General features: G+C 36.3%; 1 protein-coding gene across 5 annotated transcripts in view; it reads left to right on the top strand.

The window, feature by feature from the left end:
• LOC121313419 (catenin delta-2-like) overlaps nt 1-22,939 on the top strand; it is a 350,408-nt gene that overhangs the window by 242,284 nt on the left and 85,185 nt on the right. For all 5 annotated transcript variants that reach the window (XM_041245943.1, XM_041245938.1, XM_041245942.1 and 2 more), the window contains one exon: nt 20,134-20,317. In XM_041245943.1, coding sequence (XP_041101877.1) covers nt 20,134-20,317 — 184 coding nt within the window. The remainder of the gene's footprint in view (nt 1-20,133; nt 20,318-22,939) is intronic.

Raw genomic sequence — 22,939 nt, forward strand, 5'->3', positions numbered from 1 at the left:
TTTGTAATATGGCATTCTGCTATTTAACAATACTGGTTCAGGCTGTATTGTTAAATTCGAGTTGGAAAGAAAACGCTAAAAAAAAAAAAAAGGACAGATGACTCAGTTAGTCTGTAGCTAGAGCAAGTACAGTTTTTCGACCACCATACAGATATGCTTTAAAATCATACATAGAGTAAGAAATACAGACAAACATAAGAAATAACAGAGTTGTAACCGCATAAAACTTTAAGATATACGTTGTAGTTAAACTGAAGACCATGTTCGTATTGCTGTACAACAGTGGAAGGATTATCCACCCGTTTGACTGCCATGAATGTAAGTAAATAAAACAATTGTAACATTTCAGCAATTGTCATCTCAAAAAAATCAATGTACCACTCATGTCGTCACAAAAAACAAACATTGCTTAAACCTGGGCAATACCAACAAATATTTTCAGAAAAGCTTATATTATTTATCAAATAACAAAGTCCCAAATTCCAACAGATTATTTTCTAAGGTTTATTCATTTCATTATTGGTTTTAATAATATATGCAGAAGGTAAATATGTTTCTTCATTTATCTACCCAGAGGTCTTCTTTCTTATGCAAACTTGAAGTTACAATACACATCTTAAATTTCATCATTAAATCATTTCTTATGTTATCTGTTTGTTTGTGGTGTTGCATTTGTAATGTTACCCTAATTGTAGAGCATTTGCAGTCAAAAGTCTGAGGTGCAATACATTATGACCAAAAAAGCTATAGAAGTTTGTGAATTTTGTGAGCCAGGTTTTGTACAGACTAACCTCCCTATCTTTGAGGTCAAGGTGGATTTAATTGAAATATAACAAAACAGGTTAGATTCTCAAAGCTTATTCTTAAAAAAAGTTTTTGCACCTTTATTTTATCGTGTTCTATACTGCATTGTAATGCATTCTGAAGGTTGTTTCTACATCAGTTATGACTATCCAATTTTAATGGACCTAAAAATGCTGACAAATTTAATCTTGCCTGTTTTATGTTTTCTATGAGAACTAATTGTACCCATTTTAATGTGATTGTATCTTTTAAAACAAGCCTAGCTAGTTATTTAATTTGCAAATAACTTGCTATTCCAGAACATTTTTTTCTCTATTAGCTTACATACATACAGAAGGATAGAAGGCAATGTGACTAGGATGCAAGTAGATTCAAATTAATTTATAAATTGTTATCACCCAGAAACAATTTTATTGCTTATTTTTGTATCATCATCATCATAAAACACTGTTAGGCTATTATATACATCATTATAAGCCACATCCCCGTTGGAACCCATTAGCAGCAACTATGCTTATGGAATGAGCAAGAAATACACTCTTAACTTGATTACAGGTAGTCACTGAACACGTCTTAACATAAAACAGAGTTAGTGTGAAGTAATACTCCCCTCCCCCATCCAAGAGCAGCAGTGAAAGAAGCAGGTGTGTATTTGTGTGTGTGTTGTTGCCAGGCAACTACAGCAATCATGGATGTCAAGGATACTTCATAGAAGAACACCTTTATCACTTCCCCAAAGCACAGAGTGAAAAGAAAACTAGGTGTTTTTCATGTGTGCTGTTCTAACTTCTGACAATAACATAGGAGTGTTCATAGATTTGACAGGCTGGTCCAGTCAGTCTGAGAAGGGTGCACGGCAATTCGTCACTGACAATTTATGAATGTTACACTTAAGTTATTGATAAAAGACTTCTTGTTTTCTGAAGTTAACCAAAGTGAGCCTGTAGAATAGTATAACAATACAACCCTTGTGGATACGAATGAGGCGGAGCATGGCAGGTTTTTTTTTTTTTTTTACAACACAAGCCTCAAGCCAGTGTTTGTTAAATTAACAAGAAAAAGGGAAAGGGAACTGGGAGCAAATAAAAGACTAAGAAGTAGGTGTACTAAAGTGTTGCCCCTGTCTCAATAGTCGCAAACAAGTCAGAAGTCTTGGGTGAAATGTACTAGACAAGCGCAGTGTAATTTGCAACTTTATAGGGAATGCTTTGCGGCAGCAGTTTCTGTTTGCATTTCAAGTGTAGCTCAATATGTAATTACAGGCATACCTATATAATTCACTAAAAGGGGGCAGAGATAGTGCAAATGAGGATTCTTAAATATTATAGTGAGATGTGTGAAAGCTGCCGACAATTGCAACACTTACAGTTGCATCAGTTTGTTAAGAAAGCATGTTTTAAACAGCTGCAATTGTTGCTGGCATTTCCCAGTCCACTTTTTTTCATGCGTTGTGAGTTGTGCTCAATTAATTTGAGGCGAATATCCAAATACCTATTTTTCCCTAAAAGCAGGGTGTGCTTACAAGCCTTGAAAACACATTTCTATGACGTTTCTAGTTTCCCCAGCGTGATGGGAGCAATAGACTGCACACATGTGCCACTAACCCTTCAAGCTCATTCTGAACATCTGTATAGGCATATGAAACGCCTCTTCTATTAATGTGCAGGTGGTTTGTAATTGCACAACTTAGCACTGCACCTCTGACTAAACTAAATAAAAATGGACAGTATACATTTAGCTTATAGGCTACTAATGCTGGTCCTTTGAAATTCGTATTAAAGAGATTTGACTGTCCTCCTGTAAGTATCATAACTTGTTAATGTGACACCATGATCTATTTTGTGTTAATTGTCTAGGCTATTAAGATGATAATAATAATAATAATAATAATAATAATAATAATAATAATAATAATAATAATAATTAAAAAAAGAAAAGAAGTACTCTCTGACCAAGAAAGGCGATTAAATTAAAAACCAATACATCAAACCACAGAACAGCTCCCAGACAGCAACACATAGTCTGGAATCTTTCAAGAACAAGAAGAAATCTTCGCTCATCGACGAAAAAATCAACAACCTCTTGTCGAAGCCACTACATGGTCAGTTCTACAAACAAACTTACGAAAGCTATGTAGATAGAGAACTAACGTTTGGATGGCTACGAAGCTCGGGCTAAAAGGTCAGACAGAGAGTCTTCTTATGGCAGCACAAGATCAAGCACTGAACACCCGCTATCACCAGAGAAAAATCCTCAAGATGGATGTTGATAGCAAGTGCAGGCTTTGTCAACAACAAGAAGAGCACATCAGCCATATAGTCGCTGGATGCTCCGTGCCAGCGCCGAGAGAGTACATGCATCGGCACAATCGCATTGCTGGTTACCTGCACTGGTCAATTCTCAGAGAGCTTGGAGTACCATGCCCGATCACTGGTATGATCGCCAGCCTGAAAAAGTCATCGAGACAGAGAACATCACTGTCATGTACGACATGGCTGTGAACACCGATCGTACCATAGGAGCCAACCGACCGGACATCATACTTCATGATCGGAGCAGAAAGCGATGTCTGATTACACCGTGTAACAAATGTTTTATTTTTTTTTGTTCCTGGGTAGTAAGTGTTATTTCCTAATTGCTTATGCCTCAAAAGTATAGAAAATGGCTATTATTCCCCACAAACTTTGCTTTTGTGACCAGGACAGTGATATTTCAAAATATCACTATTTCCAATGGGAAAACGGGCAAATGTGTGTCTTTTAAAAGACTACAAAAGATTTAGAAGTGAGTAGTTTTCGAGATTTACGATTATACTGTAAATACAGTATAATCGTAAATCTTGAAAAACTACTCACTTCTAAATCTTTTGTAGTCATTTTTGTATTACTTTAGTATAAATACATGTTAATTTGGATTCATATGTTGTTTTGTTTTTTTTACTTTATGTGAACGAAAAGACACACATTTGCCTGTTTTCCCATTGGAAATAGTGATATTTTGAAATATCACTGTCCTGGTCACAAAAGCAAAGTTTGTGGGGAATAATAGCCATTTTCTATACTTTTGAGGCATAAGCAATTAGGAAATAACACTTACTACCCAGGAACAAAAATTGTGTTACGTAGTGTTATCGATGTGACAGTTCCGGATGACTCGAATATCTCACTCAAAGAAATCGAAAAACTCAGCAAATATAAGGACCTTGAGATTGATATATCACGCATGTGGAACACAGACACGTGTGATACCGGTTGTAGTTGGAGCTCTTGGAACTATCCGACAAAGCCTCTGGAACCACCTCAGTGAGCTACCATGTAAAACAAGTGTGGCTCAAGTGCAGAAAATCGCCCTCCTAGGAACAGCCCACATACTCCGGAAAGCCCTAAGCATCGGGCAATAGAAAGCCCAAGGAATCTGGTGGATTCCTGTCAAATACTGACCAGCGGAAGCTGAGCCTGAACAAGAATCATATAATAATAATAATAATAAATAATAATAATAATAATAATAAAAACTCAGATAAAATAATTTATTTTAAATTTAAAATCATCTTTTGTTCGCATTGTACACCAATGTGTACCATGCAGCAGCATGATTTATTTTGTGTTTCCATACCAGTAGCCTACAGTCTAAAGTAAAAAGGAAGTGCACTAGGTGTTCATTTGATTTTACTACTGTACTGTATACTGTATAGACGTACTGTACAGATTTATATTTTTGTTCATAATGTAATGTGTAGCCTACCCAAAACACGTGTGTTATTTCAGCGAAATGATTTATACATTTAAAATACATTGAGCACTATAAATGTATGTGTTCAGTTTTTATTTTAATTTTTTTAAACCTGACAAACCATGTCATTTATTTGAACAATGTTGCACGACTCGTAAATAGAGATCTCGCTAAGAAAACACAGCAAATATTTCAATTTGTATATTGCTGCGCTTTTCATGTCGCAGGGACGAATTGTCATGGACCCGTCTGAGAAACAGGACTGCCAGCCAGACTGCTGTACTGGACATGTATGAGGCAAAGAACAGAGTGAAGATCAATGAAAATGATAAACATGATAAAAGGCTGGTATCGTTCCACGGAAAGACTCTTTTTCACTCTCTGGCCCCTGAAAAATGTATACGAATCACAATAATTATTATTTATTTATTTATTTATTTTTTTTTTTAAAGAAACTTTGGACATTGTTGGTGAGTAATCCACAATGGTCAACCCCTTTTTCTAGGTGTTGGTCTATATATAACAAGTGAGGCACAGTGTAGTTATTGCCTCTAGCATAATAAATAATATGTCACATGATCAAAACTACCTCTAAACTGCAGCCCTGCTTGAATAACCTAAAGGGTTTTATAAAGAAAGGGAAATAATATGATCTGATCTGTGTAATACTGCATGATAAACTGTGAATGGAACATTTCCCAAAGTGCATATGGGTCGAGGCAAGGTTTCTGATGGGTCGCCAAACAATCTAAACAATATGACGTTCAGTGCACACTGTTAAGATTTAGTTTCACTATACAACTTATTATGCTTATATTCAAAATAAATATAATCCACATACAAATCATTAGCAGAAATTATGTAAACAATTAATTTTTTTATCACCAGTCTTCTGCTTTAAATATGAACCAGAATCCAGATCTTGCTTCTAGGCCTTAAAACACAACAGTTACAAAGGACAACTGTAATGCAACTGAGGCGAAATCAGAGTTTTAAAACCATTGCTTACTCGCACATATATGCTCCAGTTCAGAATCAATAAATTCAACCTAATTTGCTTAATATTACAGAAAGAAATGTATCTTGAAAGGCCAAGAGTTTAACATAATAATGTGTTACAAAATAAGTAATTTTCAGATTTAGAAAAAGGGTTGTTCACTAATACGATAACAAAAAAGTTAAAATATTTTACACAGAACATACCGCACCATAAACCCTTTAACCACCTATACTTGGCACAATAAAACCTCAGTTGTTTGTCTAAATAAAATCATCAGTGTAGTTAAAATGCACAAAATACAGTAATCCTAAGAGGTCAATTGTATTTTGATTAACCCTACTAACGTAAAAGACTGGAAGTGTAGCTGCTGTTTCATAAACACAACAAAATGCCACAGCAGAACAAACACTTTTTTTTTTTTTTTTTTCTACCGGTGTAATAACTGTTTTATCAAAAATAAAGTGCACAAGGGCAAAATAACAGATTCACCCACTATGACAAAATCCACAGAACACTTCTTAAAAATGCACTGAAAACAATGCAGTTCCATCCTCAACCTCCTGATATATTAAATTAATCAAACGGGTCTAGAGCTGATTAACTCAGTTATGCAGTTATCATCTGTACCGTGTGCTGCCAGTGGGTGTAGAACAAAAGGAGAGGCCACGAGAATGTCAAAAAAAAAAAAAAATAATTAAAGCTCAAGAGTGATTGTGTGTTCATTTCTTGTAAAATTCATGTGCAAAATAAGTTGATTTTTTGGAGGGTTTTTTGTATATGAGTTTGGATTCGTGGTAGTTTAGATTTCAAAACAACTAATTGTGGCAAAATATGGCTTTTTTGACAGTTCTTTTTTGTTTTCTAAAACATTTTTTTTTAAATGTAGTATAACTTCAGCTCAATATACATTAAACCCCTATTTTTTTGTTGAGCATTTAAGTTTTAAGCTCACTTAAATAAAAAAAAATCTATTGATTGACTCACCAAATAAAAAATTTCTTATTGAAACTTGGTAAGAAATAATAATTAAAGACCAAAAGTGATTTCAGTTATTTTAGACACCTTTAGAATTTCTCAATGCTGGCAGAATGCATACTGCTTATTTCATTCTCTGTCTAGTCCATAGTTCTTAAAAGCAACCTCGACGAATGCAGGTAATCTTGATTAACCTTCCATGCTGCTGATGCTCTTCTCTCTGTCTCTATGTTGTCACGTGTTCCTCTCACTCATAGATGCAGGGCTTGTACAAATCATAAGAAGGGCTGGGGTTATTGAAAATGAAACAAATCGTATAATTTTATTTTAATAATAATGACTATTACTCGAGTCGAGTGGAGACTCTTGGGCCAGTATTTGAATCGAGTTTTTTTCTTGCAGGGAGTTGAGAGTCGTTTTCAGATTTATTCACTCATCTAAACTAATTTCATTTAGCAACGCAGGGAAAAGGCAGTAATATTCTTGTGCAGCATTGCAAAATTATGCCGTTTTGAAACGTTCCCACTTCTGTCTGAATGTATTGAAAAAAACGAGGAGTTTAGGTACCCCCAACCACTGGGTGTATTTGGTTTATTTGACATAGTTTGCGTTATGTAGCACGGGTGATGTAAAATGTATATTTGTATTTTGGCACTGGTGTTTCACAAATAGTTCACGTGCAGACTGTGCCTGGACTCAATTGCATGATTTAACAAGCAATCAAGCCAGGCACAGCTTCATAAGAGGAACAAATCTTTCACTCAGGGTTAGTGTGTTCCAAGGCGGAATGAGAGTCGGGAGGTAAAGAAAAATAAATCATAAAAATAACAATTTCTACGCTAGCTGGTTATAAAACAGCGCAATACTTGTTTTATTTAGTGTTTGTTCTGTGTCTGTTTTGTTTGTCTGTTTTGGCCATTGTGCCTTTTGTTTTGAAGTGTTCTGTGCCGTGTGTGTGCCTTCTTCCTGGTTTGACGTCACCCGCAAGCCATCTTGCCAAATGAGGTGTCAGAATATGAGATAACAATGCCTCCAGAGACTCAGGCCAGGAACAGTACTCCGGGTGAAAAAGAGAAAATGAAGACTGGAAAAAGTGGCCTATCACAGAGGCAAGAAAGAGAGGTGCTGCCAGCCCGAATGGAGGAAATGGACCAAGGGCTAGATGGCTGCCTCACCTGCCTGACAGGGGAAGAGTGGTGCTTCACTTGTGCCAAGGCACTCTACCTTGTGTGGCCTCTTTCACGGGGACTCCTGTATGTGAGGACTGGGGAGTTTGAGCACATTTATGGAGAGTGCCCATGGGCAGACCCCTTCTTCAGGGAGGTCTGCTTTGGCCAAGAGGTGGAGTCATGTGAAGAATGGCTCCGCCTCAAGGTTGTCCAGCCAACAAAGGCGGATTACCCCACTTTTGCGGGGGGTGACGGGGTACCCCCTGCCCCTGGGTGTATTTGGTATATTTGATATAGTTTGGCTTATGTCGCATGGGTGATGTAAAATTTGTATTTATATTTGGGCACGGGTGTTTCACATATAGTTCATGTGCAGACTGCGTCTGGACTCAACTGAATGATTTAACAAGCAGTGGAGTCTGGCACAGCTTTATAAAAGAGGCACAAATCTTTCACTCACAATTAGTGTTTTCAGAGGCGGAACGAGAGTCGGGAGGTAAAGAAACCATAAACATAACAATTGCTATGCATGCTGGTTATAAACCAGCACAGTACATGTTTTATTTAGTGTTTGTGCCATCATGCCTTTTGTTTTGTTTTGTTTAACTCTTTTGTTTGTAATAAACTGCAAGTCATCTTGCCACACTCCATTACCAAACGGGTAATTGGCCAGCATTTAAAAGCCCTTTTGTGACCTCTCAATAAAAGGTATAATTTACCTCTGAAGAAGTTGTGGCTCCTTGCTGTAGGCAAATACCCAGAACTTGCTGGTAAGGCAATTTGTGTAGTGTCAGTAGTGGCTAGCCTAATCTTTGACAGATTGCTAGTATGTTTGCAAATCCTTGATGCTGAATTGAAAATTAAAACTGGTATTTAGTATGTTGCAAACATTTTAGCATCCTGTAAATCTACCAAAGCCTGAATGCTTATATAGTGTAGTGTAGTTACAAATCAATGAAACACTGCCTTTTGAATGGTTAAGAAGTGTTTAAGTTAAAATACTGAATAGCAAATAATTTTGGGTCGTGGGTTCATTATTCCTGTGTTCATTTGGGTCGCCAAACACTGCTGTAGAGTATACACCACAGGTGAAGGTTTCAGTGATTTGGTCCACTGTCTGTAGCACATCTGTTTCAGGTTGTCTGTTTGTCTGTAGCACATCTGTTTCAGGTTGCATCTGCTTTCCCATGACTTCTTAAAAAGTACCCATAAAGACACATATCTTTAATACATTTTAAACTAAAAGGTAAAATATCAGTTTAAATGTCAATAGCATGTGATAACTGAAACAGAAAATTATGCAGAGTGAATCTAAACATTAATCTAGAATTGATACAGTGAATCTGTATATTGGCTTTTTTTTTTTTTTTAATCTTTTCTCAGCCGATCGAATCAGTGTTTGGATGGATTTATTTATTTTTTTCTCTGAAAGAAAATTAACATGCAAATTCAAAAAGCCATACTACACTGAGTGTATAAAAAGTACCCAATCACAAATTAATCAGATATACTTGAGTTAAACCTTGTGTAGCCCAAAGGGGATTGAAACTCATTCTCATCTAATAACTGAGAAATGCATTGTATTTATTCCCGCGTCTGAATTAATACATTTAAAGCTTTCCAGTGTGAGTGGAAAGTGTTAGCTGTCAGTATGCTAAGATTGGAGGTGCAGTGTCAGGAGACAGTTTCCCCTGTGCTGCATGAAAAGCAAAGCAGTTTGTTTTCTATTCTTGAAGTAGTGTTTCTTATTCTGATGTTAAAATCAATAGCTGCATGTCAGTAGCACTAGATGAGATTTCTGAATGTAGTAAAGACCTTAGTGCCATAAATTAGGCTTCATTCTCTCCTGTGTAATTGACATGCCTCACGTGATTTCATCAGAATCCGTCTGTAACTGCATCAGCACAGACAGCAACAAGCCCACCTTACAGTAAGTATACAGAACCTGATTAATGTCTTCGCATAGGAAACACTGTACATTATATTGAAAATAAACACACATATACCAGTCCTAAACATGCAAGTCTACTTTAACGATGTTCCACATTTCTACACTTGATTGGGAACTTTAGCATGTACATGTAAAATGCAATAATGTTATGAGATGTTTACCGCACTGCTACTGGCCTGATTGACTGAATTCCATATCCTGCTGTGTAGTCTAGCTAGACACTAAGCTCCTCAAAGTGCCTAAAGCTGTTCTCCTTCCTCCTATCCCACAACCCCCACAGTAACTTGAATGACCCACTATGAACATGCTCGAGCTCTGTATTCAGCTGCCAGGTCTGTAGCAGAAAAAATGACCCGACAAACTTGAGGTGCACTTCAGTAAATAACTGTCTAGTTTGCCTGTCTTTATTCCAGAATTCTTCAAAATAAAAATCATTTTTTTATACAGCTAGACTTTAAAAGTGAACTTTTCAGAATATCTCAAAGGTGTTTAAAGCTCAACAAACAACATGTGACCCACTAGAAGACAGAATTGAGTATCTGCTACTTAAATCTGGTTTAAAACCTTAAAAACATATGTTCGGTAGCAAATCAAATATAACGTCTACCATAACCACGACCTTTGATGACCTACATGTGTGTTATGTCATTTTTCTATCACTGTTTTGTATGTATTGTTATGTGCACTCTGCTATGAAGGTTTATTAGAATATGGATAGGCGATATCCTGTAACCTGATTGGTCAATCAGACAGGCTTAAATCCCGATTAAGCCCACCCGAATGTTAGTATTCAAAATGTGTTTATTCACCGTTCCAAATCAATCCGCCTGAAAATCTATTTAGTGTATGATGAATAAATAAATCAGTTAATAGCTTGGGATGAGCATTTAAAATCTTAGGATTCTTTTTATAAACACAGAGGTAAACCAACACAGTGTCTAACAAACAACCAATAACTAAAAACATAAATTTTAATATTTTCAGAACACAAACTATAAAAGAGTATTTATTGACAGATTATGGTTGTAACCGGACATAAAAATGAGTCTTCAATTAAAAGTTACTGGGCATCAGATGAAAAAGAGAGACAAGCCTGGTCTTGCATATTGACAGAAGGAGGAGAAAATGCTAATATTACAATACCATCACCTGTTCTGAATTTTCCAAACGAGTCTTACAATCCATCGACTATGCCAGTTTCAAGAAATGAGTAACCTTGTAACTACTAAGTAATTCAAGGCATACAGACAATAATTAAAATTAAAATCGTTCACTTCAGTGTTGTTGTTTTACCTTATGTAGTTTTGTTTAATTTGTAAGTTAGCCTATATCTCCCGGGAAATGTACATTGACTTCAGGTTTGGATGTTTTGCAAACAACTATCATCCAGTTACATTGGCGGAATCTAAACATCTAAACAGACTGCATAATAAAATATAATCAGCCACAACAAAACCTAGTTCTTGATAAAATCATGAAAAATACTATCTTTTTTTTTTTTTTTTGTAACGTATCCACATTCTAATAGCATTTGAGCCCTTAGGAGTGGGCTTAATTGTGTGGTAATGCCCTTCTTGTTATGTTAATGCCCTTGCCTATGGCTCTGGCATGTAATTACACGAGGTGGACATTACCACACAATTAAGCCCGTTACTTCGGGCTCAAATGCTTCATCAATACAGTGTTAATTGAATAGTACTGCACTCCCCTGCAATGCATGTGTAGTAGCACTGTCTTTCAGCCCAGATTACCAAATGAGGTGTGAAGTTGTAAGGAAAATATATTTGTTTTATGCAGTCGAATTTCACCTGAGGGAGAAGTGATTGGATCGCCAGACCAAAAGTTTCAAGCAGTGATTGCAATCAGGGAGCAATTACATGTGGACACTTTGAATTACTGTAGGTGACGAAGGCAGTGCAGGAGAATGGATTGTTTTCAAGGTCGTCTCTTATGTCTGCTTTGACCGCTTCCTGTCCCATTCCCTGTAACCTCCTGAGAGATTTCTACTGAATGCTGAGTTGCAGTACTTGCCAGAATGAGTGCAGCTGTATTCTGTGCTTCTGAGTTTTAGACCAGCAGATCTTTTTACAAAAGTCCATTCAGGCACAGGTTCGATTTCAGCACGCTAAACTGAAGCACTCTTAACTCACGAAATCAGGACACCCCCCCCATCATAGTTTTGTATTGCTGTTCATTAAAACAGTAACATTTTGCAAGATCTTGGGGCTTCAGAATCAAGGTTATTGTCTGGATATTTATAATTAGTCTATTCAGTTGATGTATGTATATGGCTGAAGATTTTAAAGTGTGAATTAGTACAGTAGGGGAGTGAAATATGAGCTATTAAGTAATGCATTCTTCTTGTTGTTTAGATTCCCTCTGTATCATTGTCTGTTTCAGTCATCACTGACAAATCTGTTTCCCAGTTGATTATGACCAGCATGATCCATGATGTACGATTTAAAAAGAGGTGGCATTATGTTTCGACATATAGTGCTGTGATACGGACAGCACGGGGCATGTCAAAGGTAATGCAATGTGTTTCATGTAAACTTTTTATTGTGTTTTGTAACACTTTAGCTACTGTGTAAATATAGTGAGGTCAGAGACACTTTATGTAAAGCGCTACCGAAAACCATGTAAGGATGCAACTGAGGCCCACTGTGTGAGTTAGTACAACTTCAATGAAACCAGTGCAGTAGACCGGTGCTGCAGTATCCTGTTTCAGCATTCTTGATACCGTTTCTTTCAGAAGTGTATCAGTTTGTGTTAGAACTTAATACTTATAGGATGTATAAGAGTAGAAAAAGACTATCTGGTACAATGTTGCTTAGTGATCTGGCATTGTCTTAAGTTTGCTCATGTTAATTTAGATTTCACAGTTAAAAGCTGACCAATTATGCTTTTCATAACCATTAGCGATTGGGCCACAGCATGGCCACTTCGTAAACATGCTTTTAAAGATCTCTTATAAACTTGTCTTGTTTCATAGTTTGCTAATGTATTCTGATTATAATTATTAAAATATATTTAGAAATATATAATTCTTAAATGAATTCTTAAAATATATAATGATGCCTAATAATGTATCATTAACATAGTATTTTCCACTGTTTCAAGTTATATAGTATATGCCCTTTGGCTTTAAATAAAATGAAAGTAGTCCTAACTCTTGTTACGTATGGCTAAACCCGGAGACATTAGCTCTTTTATCTAAAATCATTGAAAGCAGTGTCACAATGACTGCACAGCTAATCACAGCTCTGTATTGAGCGACAATGTATTATGCTTTACCACAAGGCATCTGATGTTCAAGAATAAGCTTCTCATGTGCTTTGTTGGTATTATAATTCTAAAACCTTATTAAACCAGACTGATAGTAGGGCATTTCATTACTGAGGGACCAGAGTGATTATGTTCTAAAACAAATCAGGTTGGGGGGTGGGTACCTCTAGCAAATAAATATACTGAATGATCCATTAAATAATAAAGCATCCAATATACAAGTTTGCCTTGCTAAATGTCCCCTGTAATTTTGCAGTTTGCTCTGTTTATGTTCATGCTTATACTGGTTTGTATTCAATTTTTTACTCATTGGGACACCCTGGGGTTTTTGTGTCTGGCGGGGGGGGGGGGGGGGGGGGTTGGGGGGGGGGGGGGGGGGGGGGGGGGGGGGGGGGGGGGGGGGTGGAATGTACTCTGTGTTGGCCATTTTACCCAACGCAAACCATCTCACGTGCAACAGTACTGTAAATGTTATCCATTTTATAGGAATGATGAACAACTAGGGGTGAGGTATTTATTGCCCTTTTAACCCAAAGCAGCCCCTTGATTACTAAACTTCATGTATTTGCTTAATAGATTTTAATTAGCAGCACGTCCCATGCTTTGGGTTAAACAGGGAACACATGTCCCACCCCCAGCACCACAAATCAGTAGGGCTGTCCTAGTAATTCTGAACATTACTGTGTGTACTAAACGTTCCTGTTCTGTTACCACAGAGTACTGCAGAAATTAGTGGTCTGCTGTCCCCTATAAAAGTTTACCATAGTGAAACCATAGCAAAAGCACAGTAAAGCATAAGCACCGTGAAGAATAGAAACATATGGTAAGCATATTACTAAACATGGCAAACCAAGCTAAACTATGGTAAATGCATAGTATAGCCATGGGAAAACCTCAGTAAACTGAAAAAGTACTGTGGTATTTTTATAAGGAGTAATAACCAAGATGTGTTAAATCTGTTTGCTTGCAAAAGTAGTTCCCCCCCAGTAACCAGATAAATAAATAAATACATAAAGACAAAATATGACTATGGTCATATGGGTCCCTTCGTGTTGAAATCTCTTAACAAGTACAGCAATAGCACCTGTTCAGCTATCAGATTATAAAGAATTTCCATCTGATAAGTCAATGGTGGACTGTTTGAGTCATTAGTTGTTGGTAACAATGCTGTTGTTTTTTTTTTGTGTGAAAAACACTGCTGTTCTGTAAGCTAGGCAACTGCCACTGAAAACAATTTTTTACCCTAAACCCACAGTTAAATACTATATAACACAATATTAATCATTTTGGTAGGGAGATCATTTGTTTCCTCTTAACCCGTTTTGAAAACATAGAAGCAAAAGTAGCAGAGGCAGAAACAAAAACCACAATCAATGACAGACAGTGTCCCAGCTAAATATTTCCTGGAGTGCAGCCCAAAGAACAGTGTGATTGATGTGTGATGTATTGGAGGTTATTTGTTGTTGACTTCAATTTTGAGGGGTATACAGTCACCCATAGGAAAGACCATGACTTACTGATTCATAGCTAAATTGATAAATTGATTTCTGTAAAATGTGTGTTAGTGGTTACCTCTTATTGTACCTGACAACCTGACTGGGTGGTAACCATGTTTATTTTGTTTTGTTTTTAGTGTTATCAAAATGGCTGCTGTTGTCATAGCAGCAAAACTTACATATTGTGTTGTAATCTGCATATTGTGAAATATAAGGTGATGTGACTATAGTATAGACAGCTACTGAAAATCAAGTTAAGGTTTATCAGATAGGGGAGTCTTGTTTTTTTCATAGACTTTTCTTGCAAATGACAGAATCATGGGGTTTCCATGCGGATCAATTTACACGTGAAATGGCGATGTGCGTGCACGTTTGGGAGAATTACTCCAGTAAATCAAGTTTGTGGCAGAAATAAAAGGCCAAAGCGAGGGATAGGGTAAATCTCGTTTACTCGTGTAAATGACGAAACACACAGGAAAATCCACGCCCAGTTTTGCATGGAAACCCGCATTTCATGTGTAAATGTTAATGAGAGTGTTTATCATCACTATAAATATTGCAAGGGAGCAGGTCAGTTGTTACTATGGATTCCAAGACGGCAGAAAATAGTAGCTGAAGGGCGATTTTATGGTTAGCAGAGGTGTAGTTCACCTTAATGATAATGTGGGCAGCTTTTTTTATTATTGTTTTTTGCTGTGTCTGGACTGTCATGTTGTATATCTCTTGTGGGTTTACAGTTGTGTATAAAACCACTTACCATGAACTGAGTTATGCCCTTGTTATAGTATTAAAGCAGCTGTTTGAAAATAACCTTGCTGTAAAAACAATGCTAAAGTTAAACACAAAGAGCAAGTTAGCTACTTCAATGTCTAACTGAATTAATTCCTTTCCTTTTTTTTTTTTTTTATCCCTGCTATGTCCAAAGACAACGCTTGTCTGCCCTGCATATTAATAAATATAGAGAATGAGGTGGATGTCATGAGCCAGCTCGATCACCCAAAACAGCGCAACAAACATCCAACAAGTTGTTGATTCCCTCTTAAAACTGACCAAATAAAACTGCAAATAAACGTATTGATTGATTGTGTTTTATTTGTTTGCATCATTAGCATGTAACACAATGGTAAATCCAACATAACTTAAAAGAAAGGAGAGAATCTCTGACAACATGAGCCTCCTCAGATCGCTGCTGTCCAATTGAAACTGGCGGCTTAGGTAACCTTCACAGTTGCCAAGTCAGCTTATAACAAGCGGAATTGGACTTGTTTTTGAGAGTCGCTGGTTGGAATTTGCATAAACACCAACTGTAACATGGGTTGTGCTTTTTTTGGGCTTGTTGTGAAAGGCAGTGCCGTTTTTTTTTTTCTTGTGAGACTGTAACCTTCTCCGTCAGTCTCACAAGCAGCCACTGATTCCTGAGCACCTCATTTTGTTGTTGACAAGTTTGTGCATTTTACAGCAGGCAGTGGCAATTTTGGAAACAAATTAATGCACTTCAGTCCATTTCATCAGTATCTGCCGCATTTCTTTCAAGTGCTCACTACCTGTATTTGCCCAAGCATGGTTTGAATACTTCCTCAGCAGCTGTCAGCCGTCTGGACAAGTAGGGTTTCTAAGGCAGGGTAGTATACACAGCATCACCTGATCCCTTATATGCTGTATTGCCTGAAATTTTCAGCCATGGTGATCTGCAATACGGGTTGGTCAGTTTCATTTTATACCGCCAAGTTTATTTTTAATTAATGAGTCGTAAGATACATTAGTTGAAACAGTATTCGCTACTAATGACATTTGAAGAACACTTTGGGCAAGAGCAGTAAAACACATTATTAACCAGTCAGACATGAGGTATTTTGCTCTATTACAGCAACTTAGATTCACTTGTTTACCAGTTCTCTGCGCATGGAAACCACTTTTTCACAAAATTTCACTAGTAATCTTCAAAAACACCATGAGTACTTTGCGAATAGGTAATTTACGTATCAACTCCCACTTTTCCCTGACATCAGTTGAAAAGCCTGGTTTATATAAAATAAACCCAAAAAAGCATTTTACATGAGACGTTTGTCTCGTATAAATGTCTCGAGTTAAAAAATAATAATAAATTGCATGGAAACCCAGTGTATGAGACTGTAGTATCTCATGTACTTTAACCTTCCACAAACTCATTACAAAATTTAAAACAAAAGATAATAATTTAGTGTTGGTTGATCCAAAACTATTGCATGTTATCTAAAATCCCCAGTAAAATGTCTTTTTTTATAACTGTAGCTAATCAAAGCACATCACTGAATGGTACAATTTAATACTACAAGGCAAGACAATTTACCATCATGAAAAGGCGATCCATATCTGAAATATATTCCTAATACACTTGAAGATATTCTCTAAACAAAGTAAATAGCCTTGCTTAGAGTATTGATAAAGCAATCAGAATACCCCTTTCCCTTGATATCTGTATTTATCAATCAATAGCATTTATCTTTCTTTCTCAATGTGTACATGTGAACAGGATGGCTGCAAGGGTGACGTCAGACCAGAGAAATGAAAGCAGAACACAAGTAACTGCGGGGCACAACTGAGACACTATGGCGCTCAGTATTTTGTTAAACAAAAGTCAAAATAAATAAAACACCTGCACTCCTGATAAGTGTAGCCGTAGGTGCGTCGGAAATCACAAAGTAAATTAACAATAACAGAAAAATCAAGCACACCGCGTTATGCAAAATCTCCCTTTATTTGTTAAAAAAAAAAATTAAAAAGACGAAGGTCTGACGACCGAAATATAAGTGCCTTTCTGTTTTAATTTTTTTTAACAAATAAAGTGAGCTTTTGCATAATGTAGTGTGCATGATTTTTCTATTGCTTCTAATTAAACAAACAAAAGTAAATGTTTTAACAAAACAAACCACTCAAAACAAAAGGGAATGATGGCCAAACAAATAAACAATAACAGTAACAAGTAGTATCATGCTGGTGCAATGCCAGCACATGTAGCAATTGTTATCTCTATTTAATAATTTTACCTCCTAACTTCTCACTCGTTCTCCATTCTCCAACACCCTTCCAGAGTTGCCAGATTTCTGCTGGGTTTGTAGCCCAAAGTCTCTTCAAAAATAGCCCATTATTTGTTTGAACCGAAAGGCTTACGCATAAAAAAATAAATAAAATGTTTTCGTTAGAAAAGATACCTGGTATAAATTTGATAAAAAACTACAAGCTCCAGTACAGCTCCTCCACACGTCACTATCAACAAATTTGTACGGAAGCTCTGAAGGGAAAAATCAATATTCATACCAGGCCAGCAACTGAATTACAGTGTGATCCCTTTATTGAAATACTAATGCTGGTAGTGTACTCCAAACAATATTGCAAACATGAAAACGGTTCAATCTTTTAAAATAACACCACCAATCTAATAACATTAATTAATATTAATATTTCCCGCAGCTGTGTTTTTGAAGTAGCCCAATTCTGAAAACCGTGGACCTGGTAACACTGCACCCTTCGAATAATGAGCTTGGAGTGGGTCTTTTACAAATTGTGGCTGGAACATTAATTATCTATTAAACAATTACCTTATTAAGGCTCCAACCACGTTCCCACGAGCTTTACCAGGATGGGGATTCAAACCCTTGCACACCAGCTTGAATTTATGAGACTGACTTTTTCGACGGTCTCAAATAGTAAATAATAATGACGGACGGTTTCCGTCTGCCTGCACACAATATATATATATATATATATATATATATATGATCTGCACAAAACACATATATTTATATATATTATATATACAAACCAATACAAATAATATTGGCTTTTCGTTGTCATACTTACCTCAATCATAGAACTAGCGCGCAATATATACACAGATGCGGGGTTTTCACTCACAGTACCCTTATAATTTTTAGTCCTTTTCTATGCCTTGTGCTGAAGTAACTATCAACATTTTGACTATGAAGCTTTTTTTGTGGCATCTTTGGGAAATGAGGGGCCGGGAGGGGTCAGGGTCTACCAAGGGTCTTGGTCTGAAGATCCTACAATAATCATCAATGACCTGCATAGGCTAGGGCAGTAGAGTGAGCTTCTGGGCAATAAACACAACAACTGTGCCTACATGCTGGACAATAAATACATTGCAGCATCATAATTACAAATTCCACCAATGATTTCAATTCTCCAATCCTGCAGCTGTCATTTTAAACAGAATAAATCTGGGGTTGTACTTGTATTACATAACCTTATTATTTATTTTTTTTAAGAAATATGTAGAACACCTAAACCAAATGTGAATCTACAAGCACCAATTTGCTTGGAGATGTGAGAACAGGAAGATTAATTGGACAGTAATATTAAAATGGACAATAATATTGATTACTGTTACCACCGTGAACTATATTTTCATATCTTTAAAAATAGCAACTCATGAACTAAGCTTTCAGCTACACAAAGAAAATATGTGTTTCTTTTGGTCTAACATTGTCAGCGCAGAGGGCTTTGAATTACATATATTATTAGGGAAATAACTGAGACAGGTAAAATAATGTATTAGTGTTCATAATGGAAAAACCTGATATTTACAGACAAATTAGACCCACAGCCCCGGTGTGGTATTGGGACGAGAAGGGATTAAGTTTTACATTCTGATTTCATGGTAAAAAAATTACAGAAGTCTTCCAAAAGGGTGTGCACTTGTATCTACTTAATATCACTGCTTTAACCTTAATATTAGAAAGTGTTTATTGTTGCAGTACTGCAATATACAACTGACTTAAAAAAAAAAAAAAAAAAAAAAAAAAAAGAACAGTATGTATCACACACTCATCTTTTGATGGACAAAACTGCATTCTTTATAATGATAAATACTGTAGCAATAGACGTAGCTATTGATTTGACAGCACTGTGGAAATGTACCTTAATATAAACATTTATACATACAGTCATTTGCAGAAGTATTCACCTCCTACCAGTAATGTCACATTTTGTTGAATTACTAATAATGTGTGCACAGTTTTTCAAACAAACTTTTTTTTATTGAAAGCTGTAGTGGTTAAACTGAACATTGTTACATGAGGAAGAGGTTAAATGTCAGCAAAACTTGCAAAGAAAATGAGTATTCAGCCCCTTAAGTCAAGGTTTGTTATAGTGAAGTTAGCCTGTATTTTAATGAACAAATTAACATGTATTTGATGTTTGTACAGAAACCACAAATTATAACAGACAGAAAAATGCTAATATGTAGCTGTTCTTGTGTACATGCATTCTTTAGCTGCAGTTATAGCTTAGTGATATTACAGATGCAGAAAGAATAAGCAAATCAGGTGTCATGTTTATATTACAGCTTACATTGTGACCATATGCAGATAACTAAGGCTCCCATTCATTGCAGTGACATTAAAAACATCAACATTTGCACAGGGGCATACAACCCCACCTTACCTTAATTTTTTTTTTTTTCCACAGCATCAGCGCAGTGCCCAGGTGATGTCGGGCAAACCTCTTTATTTTTATCTTTTGTATTTTTTTTTTTTTAAAGAATATTGAAAGATGTGAATAATTACAATTTACATAGGCAACAAAACTGTTAATATGCTTATTCAGGCACAGTGGATGCTTGTAATTTTCGTCTGTAAGCTTAATAACTTGTTTTTTGATTTGTGCAGATCCACGGTCTCGTTTTCTCCCCAGCTGACTGACATTTCTTGTATGTCATTTCAGGAGTACTCTGGAACTTATCCTCATGTGATGCACTGAAGATGCCAATCACCCAGGATGCCCTTGCTGTGCTGACAAACGGCGTGATAATCCCCCACTCTGGCTGGGGCACCGCTCCACACCAGGAGGATCGCAAACTGCAGCTCCATTCATCACAGGTGCTGCGCAACGCCACAGGGTGCCTGAGGTCAGTCTCAAAACTTAACCTCTCTTCTAGTTACAACACTTTGTGACAGCAATGGTCTGCACAGTGTCCTATGACCCATCCAATCCAGACATTGCTTATTATATTTTTAAAGTTAATAAAACCAAGTTCTTGTTTGTTTAGGTTTTTTTTTTTTTTTTTTAACTAATATCTGGATCAAGGCATTGAAGAGATCTTGATTCAAATTATGTATCAAATGCCCGAACTAATTCCCTTTTATTCAATATGGTTTATCATACAGTATATATTGTTATGTTAACCTGTTTTAAAAAAAAAAAAAAAAAGAGATTGGGTAGGGGGGTTCCACGTACTGCTGTGTAGTGTTAATAAGAAAAACAAACATACTCCCTGTATGTTTGACCGAAAACACCATAGGGAGTACCCTGCTGAGGTCAGCTTTTTGGTAAGAAGTTAAGGAACCATTTCCAGTTCAATACACGCTCAAACAACAGAACATGACAAAGCGATATATATATATATATATATATATATATATATATATATATATATATATATATATATATATATATATATATATATATTTATATATATATATATTATAGATATCTAGGAATCTATCCTAGATCCTAGGATAGGAATCTTCCATTTAACATGAACATACTTGCCGTTTATTCTTAAAAGAAAAAAAAAGAACTGTTAAGACTGGCTTTACTCAGAACCGTTGCAGCAGGTTTCACAGTGTGAATGCTGTGCTTTTCATGGCTCATTTCAAGCAACTGCGATGCTGTTAGTCTCAGTCCCTGCACTACAGAATTGCCGTTTAACTCGAATGACATCCCAGAAACAAGAAGTCCAAATGGTCAGTATTTTGCAGAATACAGGCAACCCTAACAGTTAGTTAGCTTTGCAAATTGGAAATACCATCACTGGCTAAAATAGAATAATTGTAATGTAACATTAGGCCATTAGACAGCTAAAACTGAAATGTGTTGTAAGATATTTGTCCTGCGGTAAATGACAGCATTTCCCATCCGATAATGGTGTTGATATGCTGAAAGTGTGCTCCAGCAATTCTGCCTGGTAATTATCTGCACAAAGCTATCATTGCCTTGTTGCCACAGATCCATACCACTGTTACAGTTTGATTTAGCTTGTCAGCTTAACCCTAGTATATCCTTTTAGTAACCAAGTAAGAACATATTCTCTAGTATTTATTATTATTATTATTATTATTTATTATTATTTATTATTTATTATTATTACTATAAACATGGTGAACTGTAAGGTTCCTATTAATTGTAAACTACAGAGTTTAACAGTCTTAAGTTTCTGCCTAAGTTTCTAATATTGTAAAATAGTGTCTATTAGACAATGTTTTCAATAAATCTGCTCACACACATGCACCGTTTTTTTCAAATTCTATACAAAATGTTAACAATGTATCTGAAATCACACTGGGAAATAGGTTGTATGTTTTTTTTCCCCCAACATAATAGGTGTGTGTTTCTTTTCAAAAATGTGTCCAGTGTTCCAATTGTATTGTGAGAACATAATATGTACATGTCAGTAATATGTCCACAATTGATAAACCTCAAAAGAGTGAAAGGTTGTTGGTTGCAATGCAAGGATAGCCCCAGATGGAACTTGAACATAAGGACTGGAGCAAAGTAGAGTGGCCCCTGGCACATCTTCTACATTGGTCTGGATCTTAGCCCACATCTCTACCGGGCCGCCTGTTGTTCTCTGCTGGGAAGCTTGTCAAGCAGCATGGATCCTGCCTGGCTTATGTGGCTATTTGCTGGGCTTGGCCTTAAACATTCATCTTTTAAAAATACGATTTATCTTCATTTGGTCTAGCTTTGAACTCACTCTTTCAAGGAGGTCCTGGCTACTGTATATGGCTGTGAGAATTAAAGACTTGCCTTACAACTCAGCAGCTTAAGTGTACTGTAAAAAACCAATGATACAATGAATACATTATTTTAAATATTTTAAAGAAAGCATTTTAACTACAGTGAAAAACATGTATACATTTATTTTACTTTGAAACACACTTTTTTATTTTATTTTTTTTAGTCAGGTGGTTGTGGGTAGATCCATGCAACAGTTCTTAATATGTAGTGCATATTCACAATTTAATTTGTATGCAGAATCGTATTGGAAACGTGGTTGTGTTTGTGATTTTGCATGTTTTTGAATGTGCCTAGTTCAGTATGCATGTACTGCACACAGTGTTGGAATTCAGAGCAAAACACGTCACTACAGTTGCTGTTAATCCAGACGTATATTTTGAACAAATGAAATAATTAGGGTATTTGGTCTCGTGTAATTTCACCCCTGCTGATGGGTAGCACAAAGATTTAATAAATGAGAAATGACTTTCAAAAAACAGGGTCCCTTAGCATTTTGGCAGTAACCTTTGTATTGTGCAGAAGCATTATATGGGTGAAGACCAGCCACCCCCAGGGACAAGGCCAGCATTGAAATGCTGGCTGTGCAGTGGAAGATGATTAAAACACATTGACAGACAGATAGGTGTAATGATTATGCTATACAGGTGAGCAGAGAGAAATTGTTAGATAAGAATCCAGACCAGCTTTGCCAGGAAAAGCTATTTCTAGATTCCAGCAAGAATTGTATGTT

This window comes from Polyodon spathula, chromosome 3 (genome assembly GCF_017654505.1).
Source record: "Polyodon spathula isolate WHYD16114869_AA chromosome 3, ASM1765450v1, whole genome shotgun sequence".
Lineage (NCBI taxonomy): Eukaryota > Metazoa > Chordata > Actinopteri > Acipenseriformes > Polyodontidae > Polyodon > Polyodon spathula.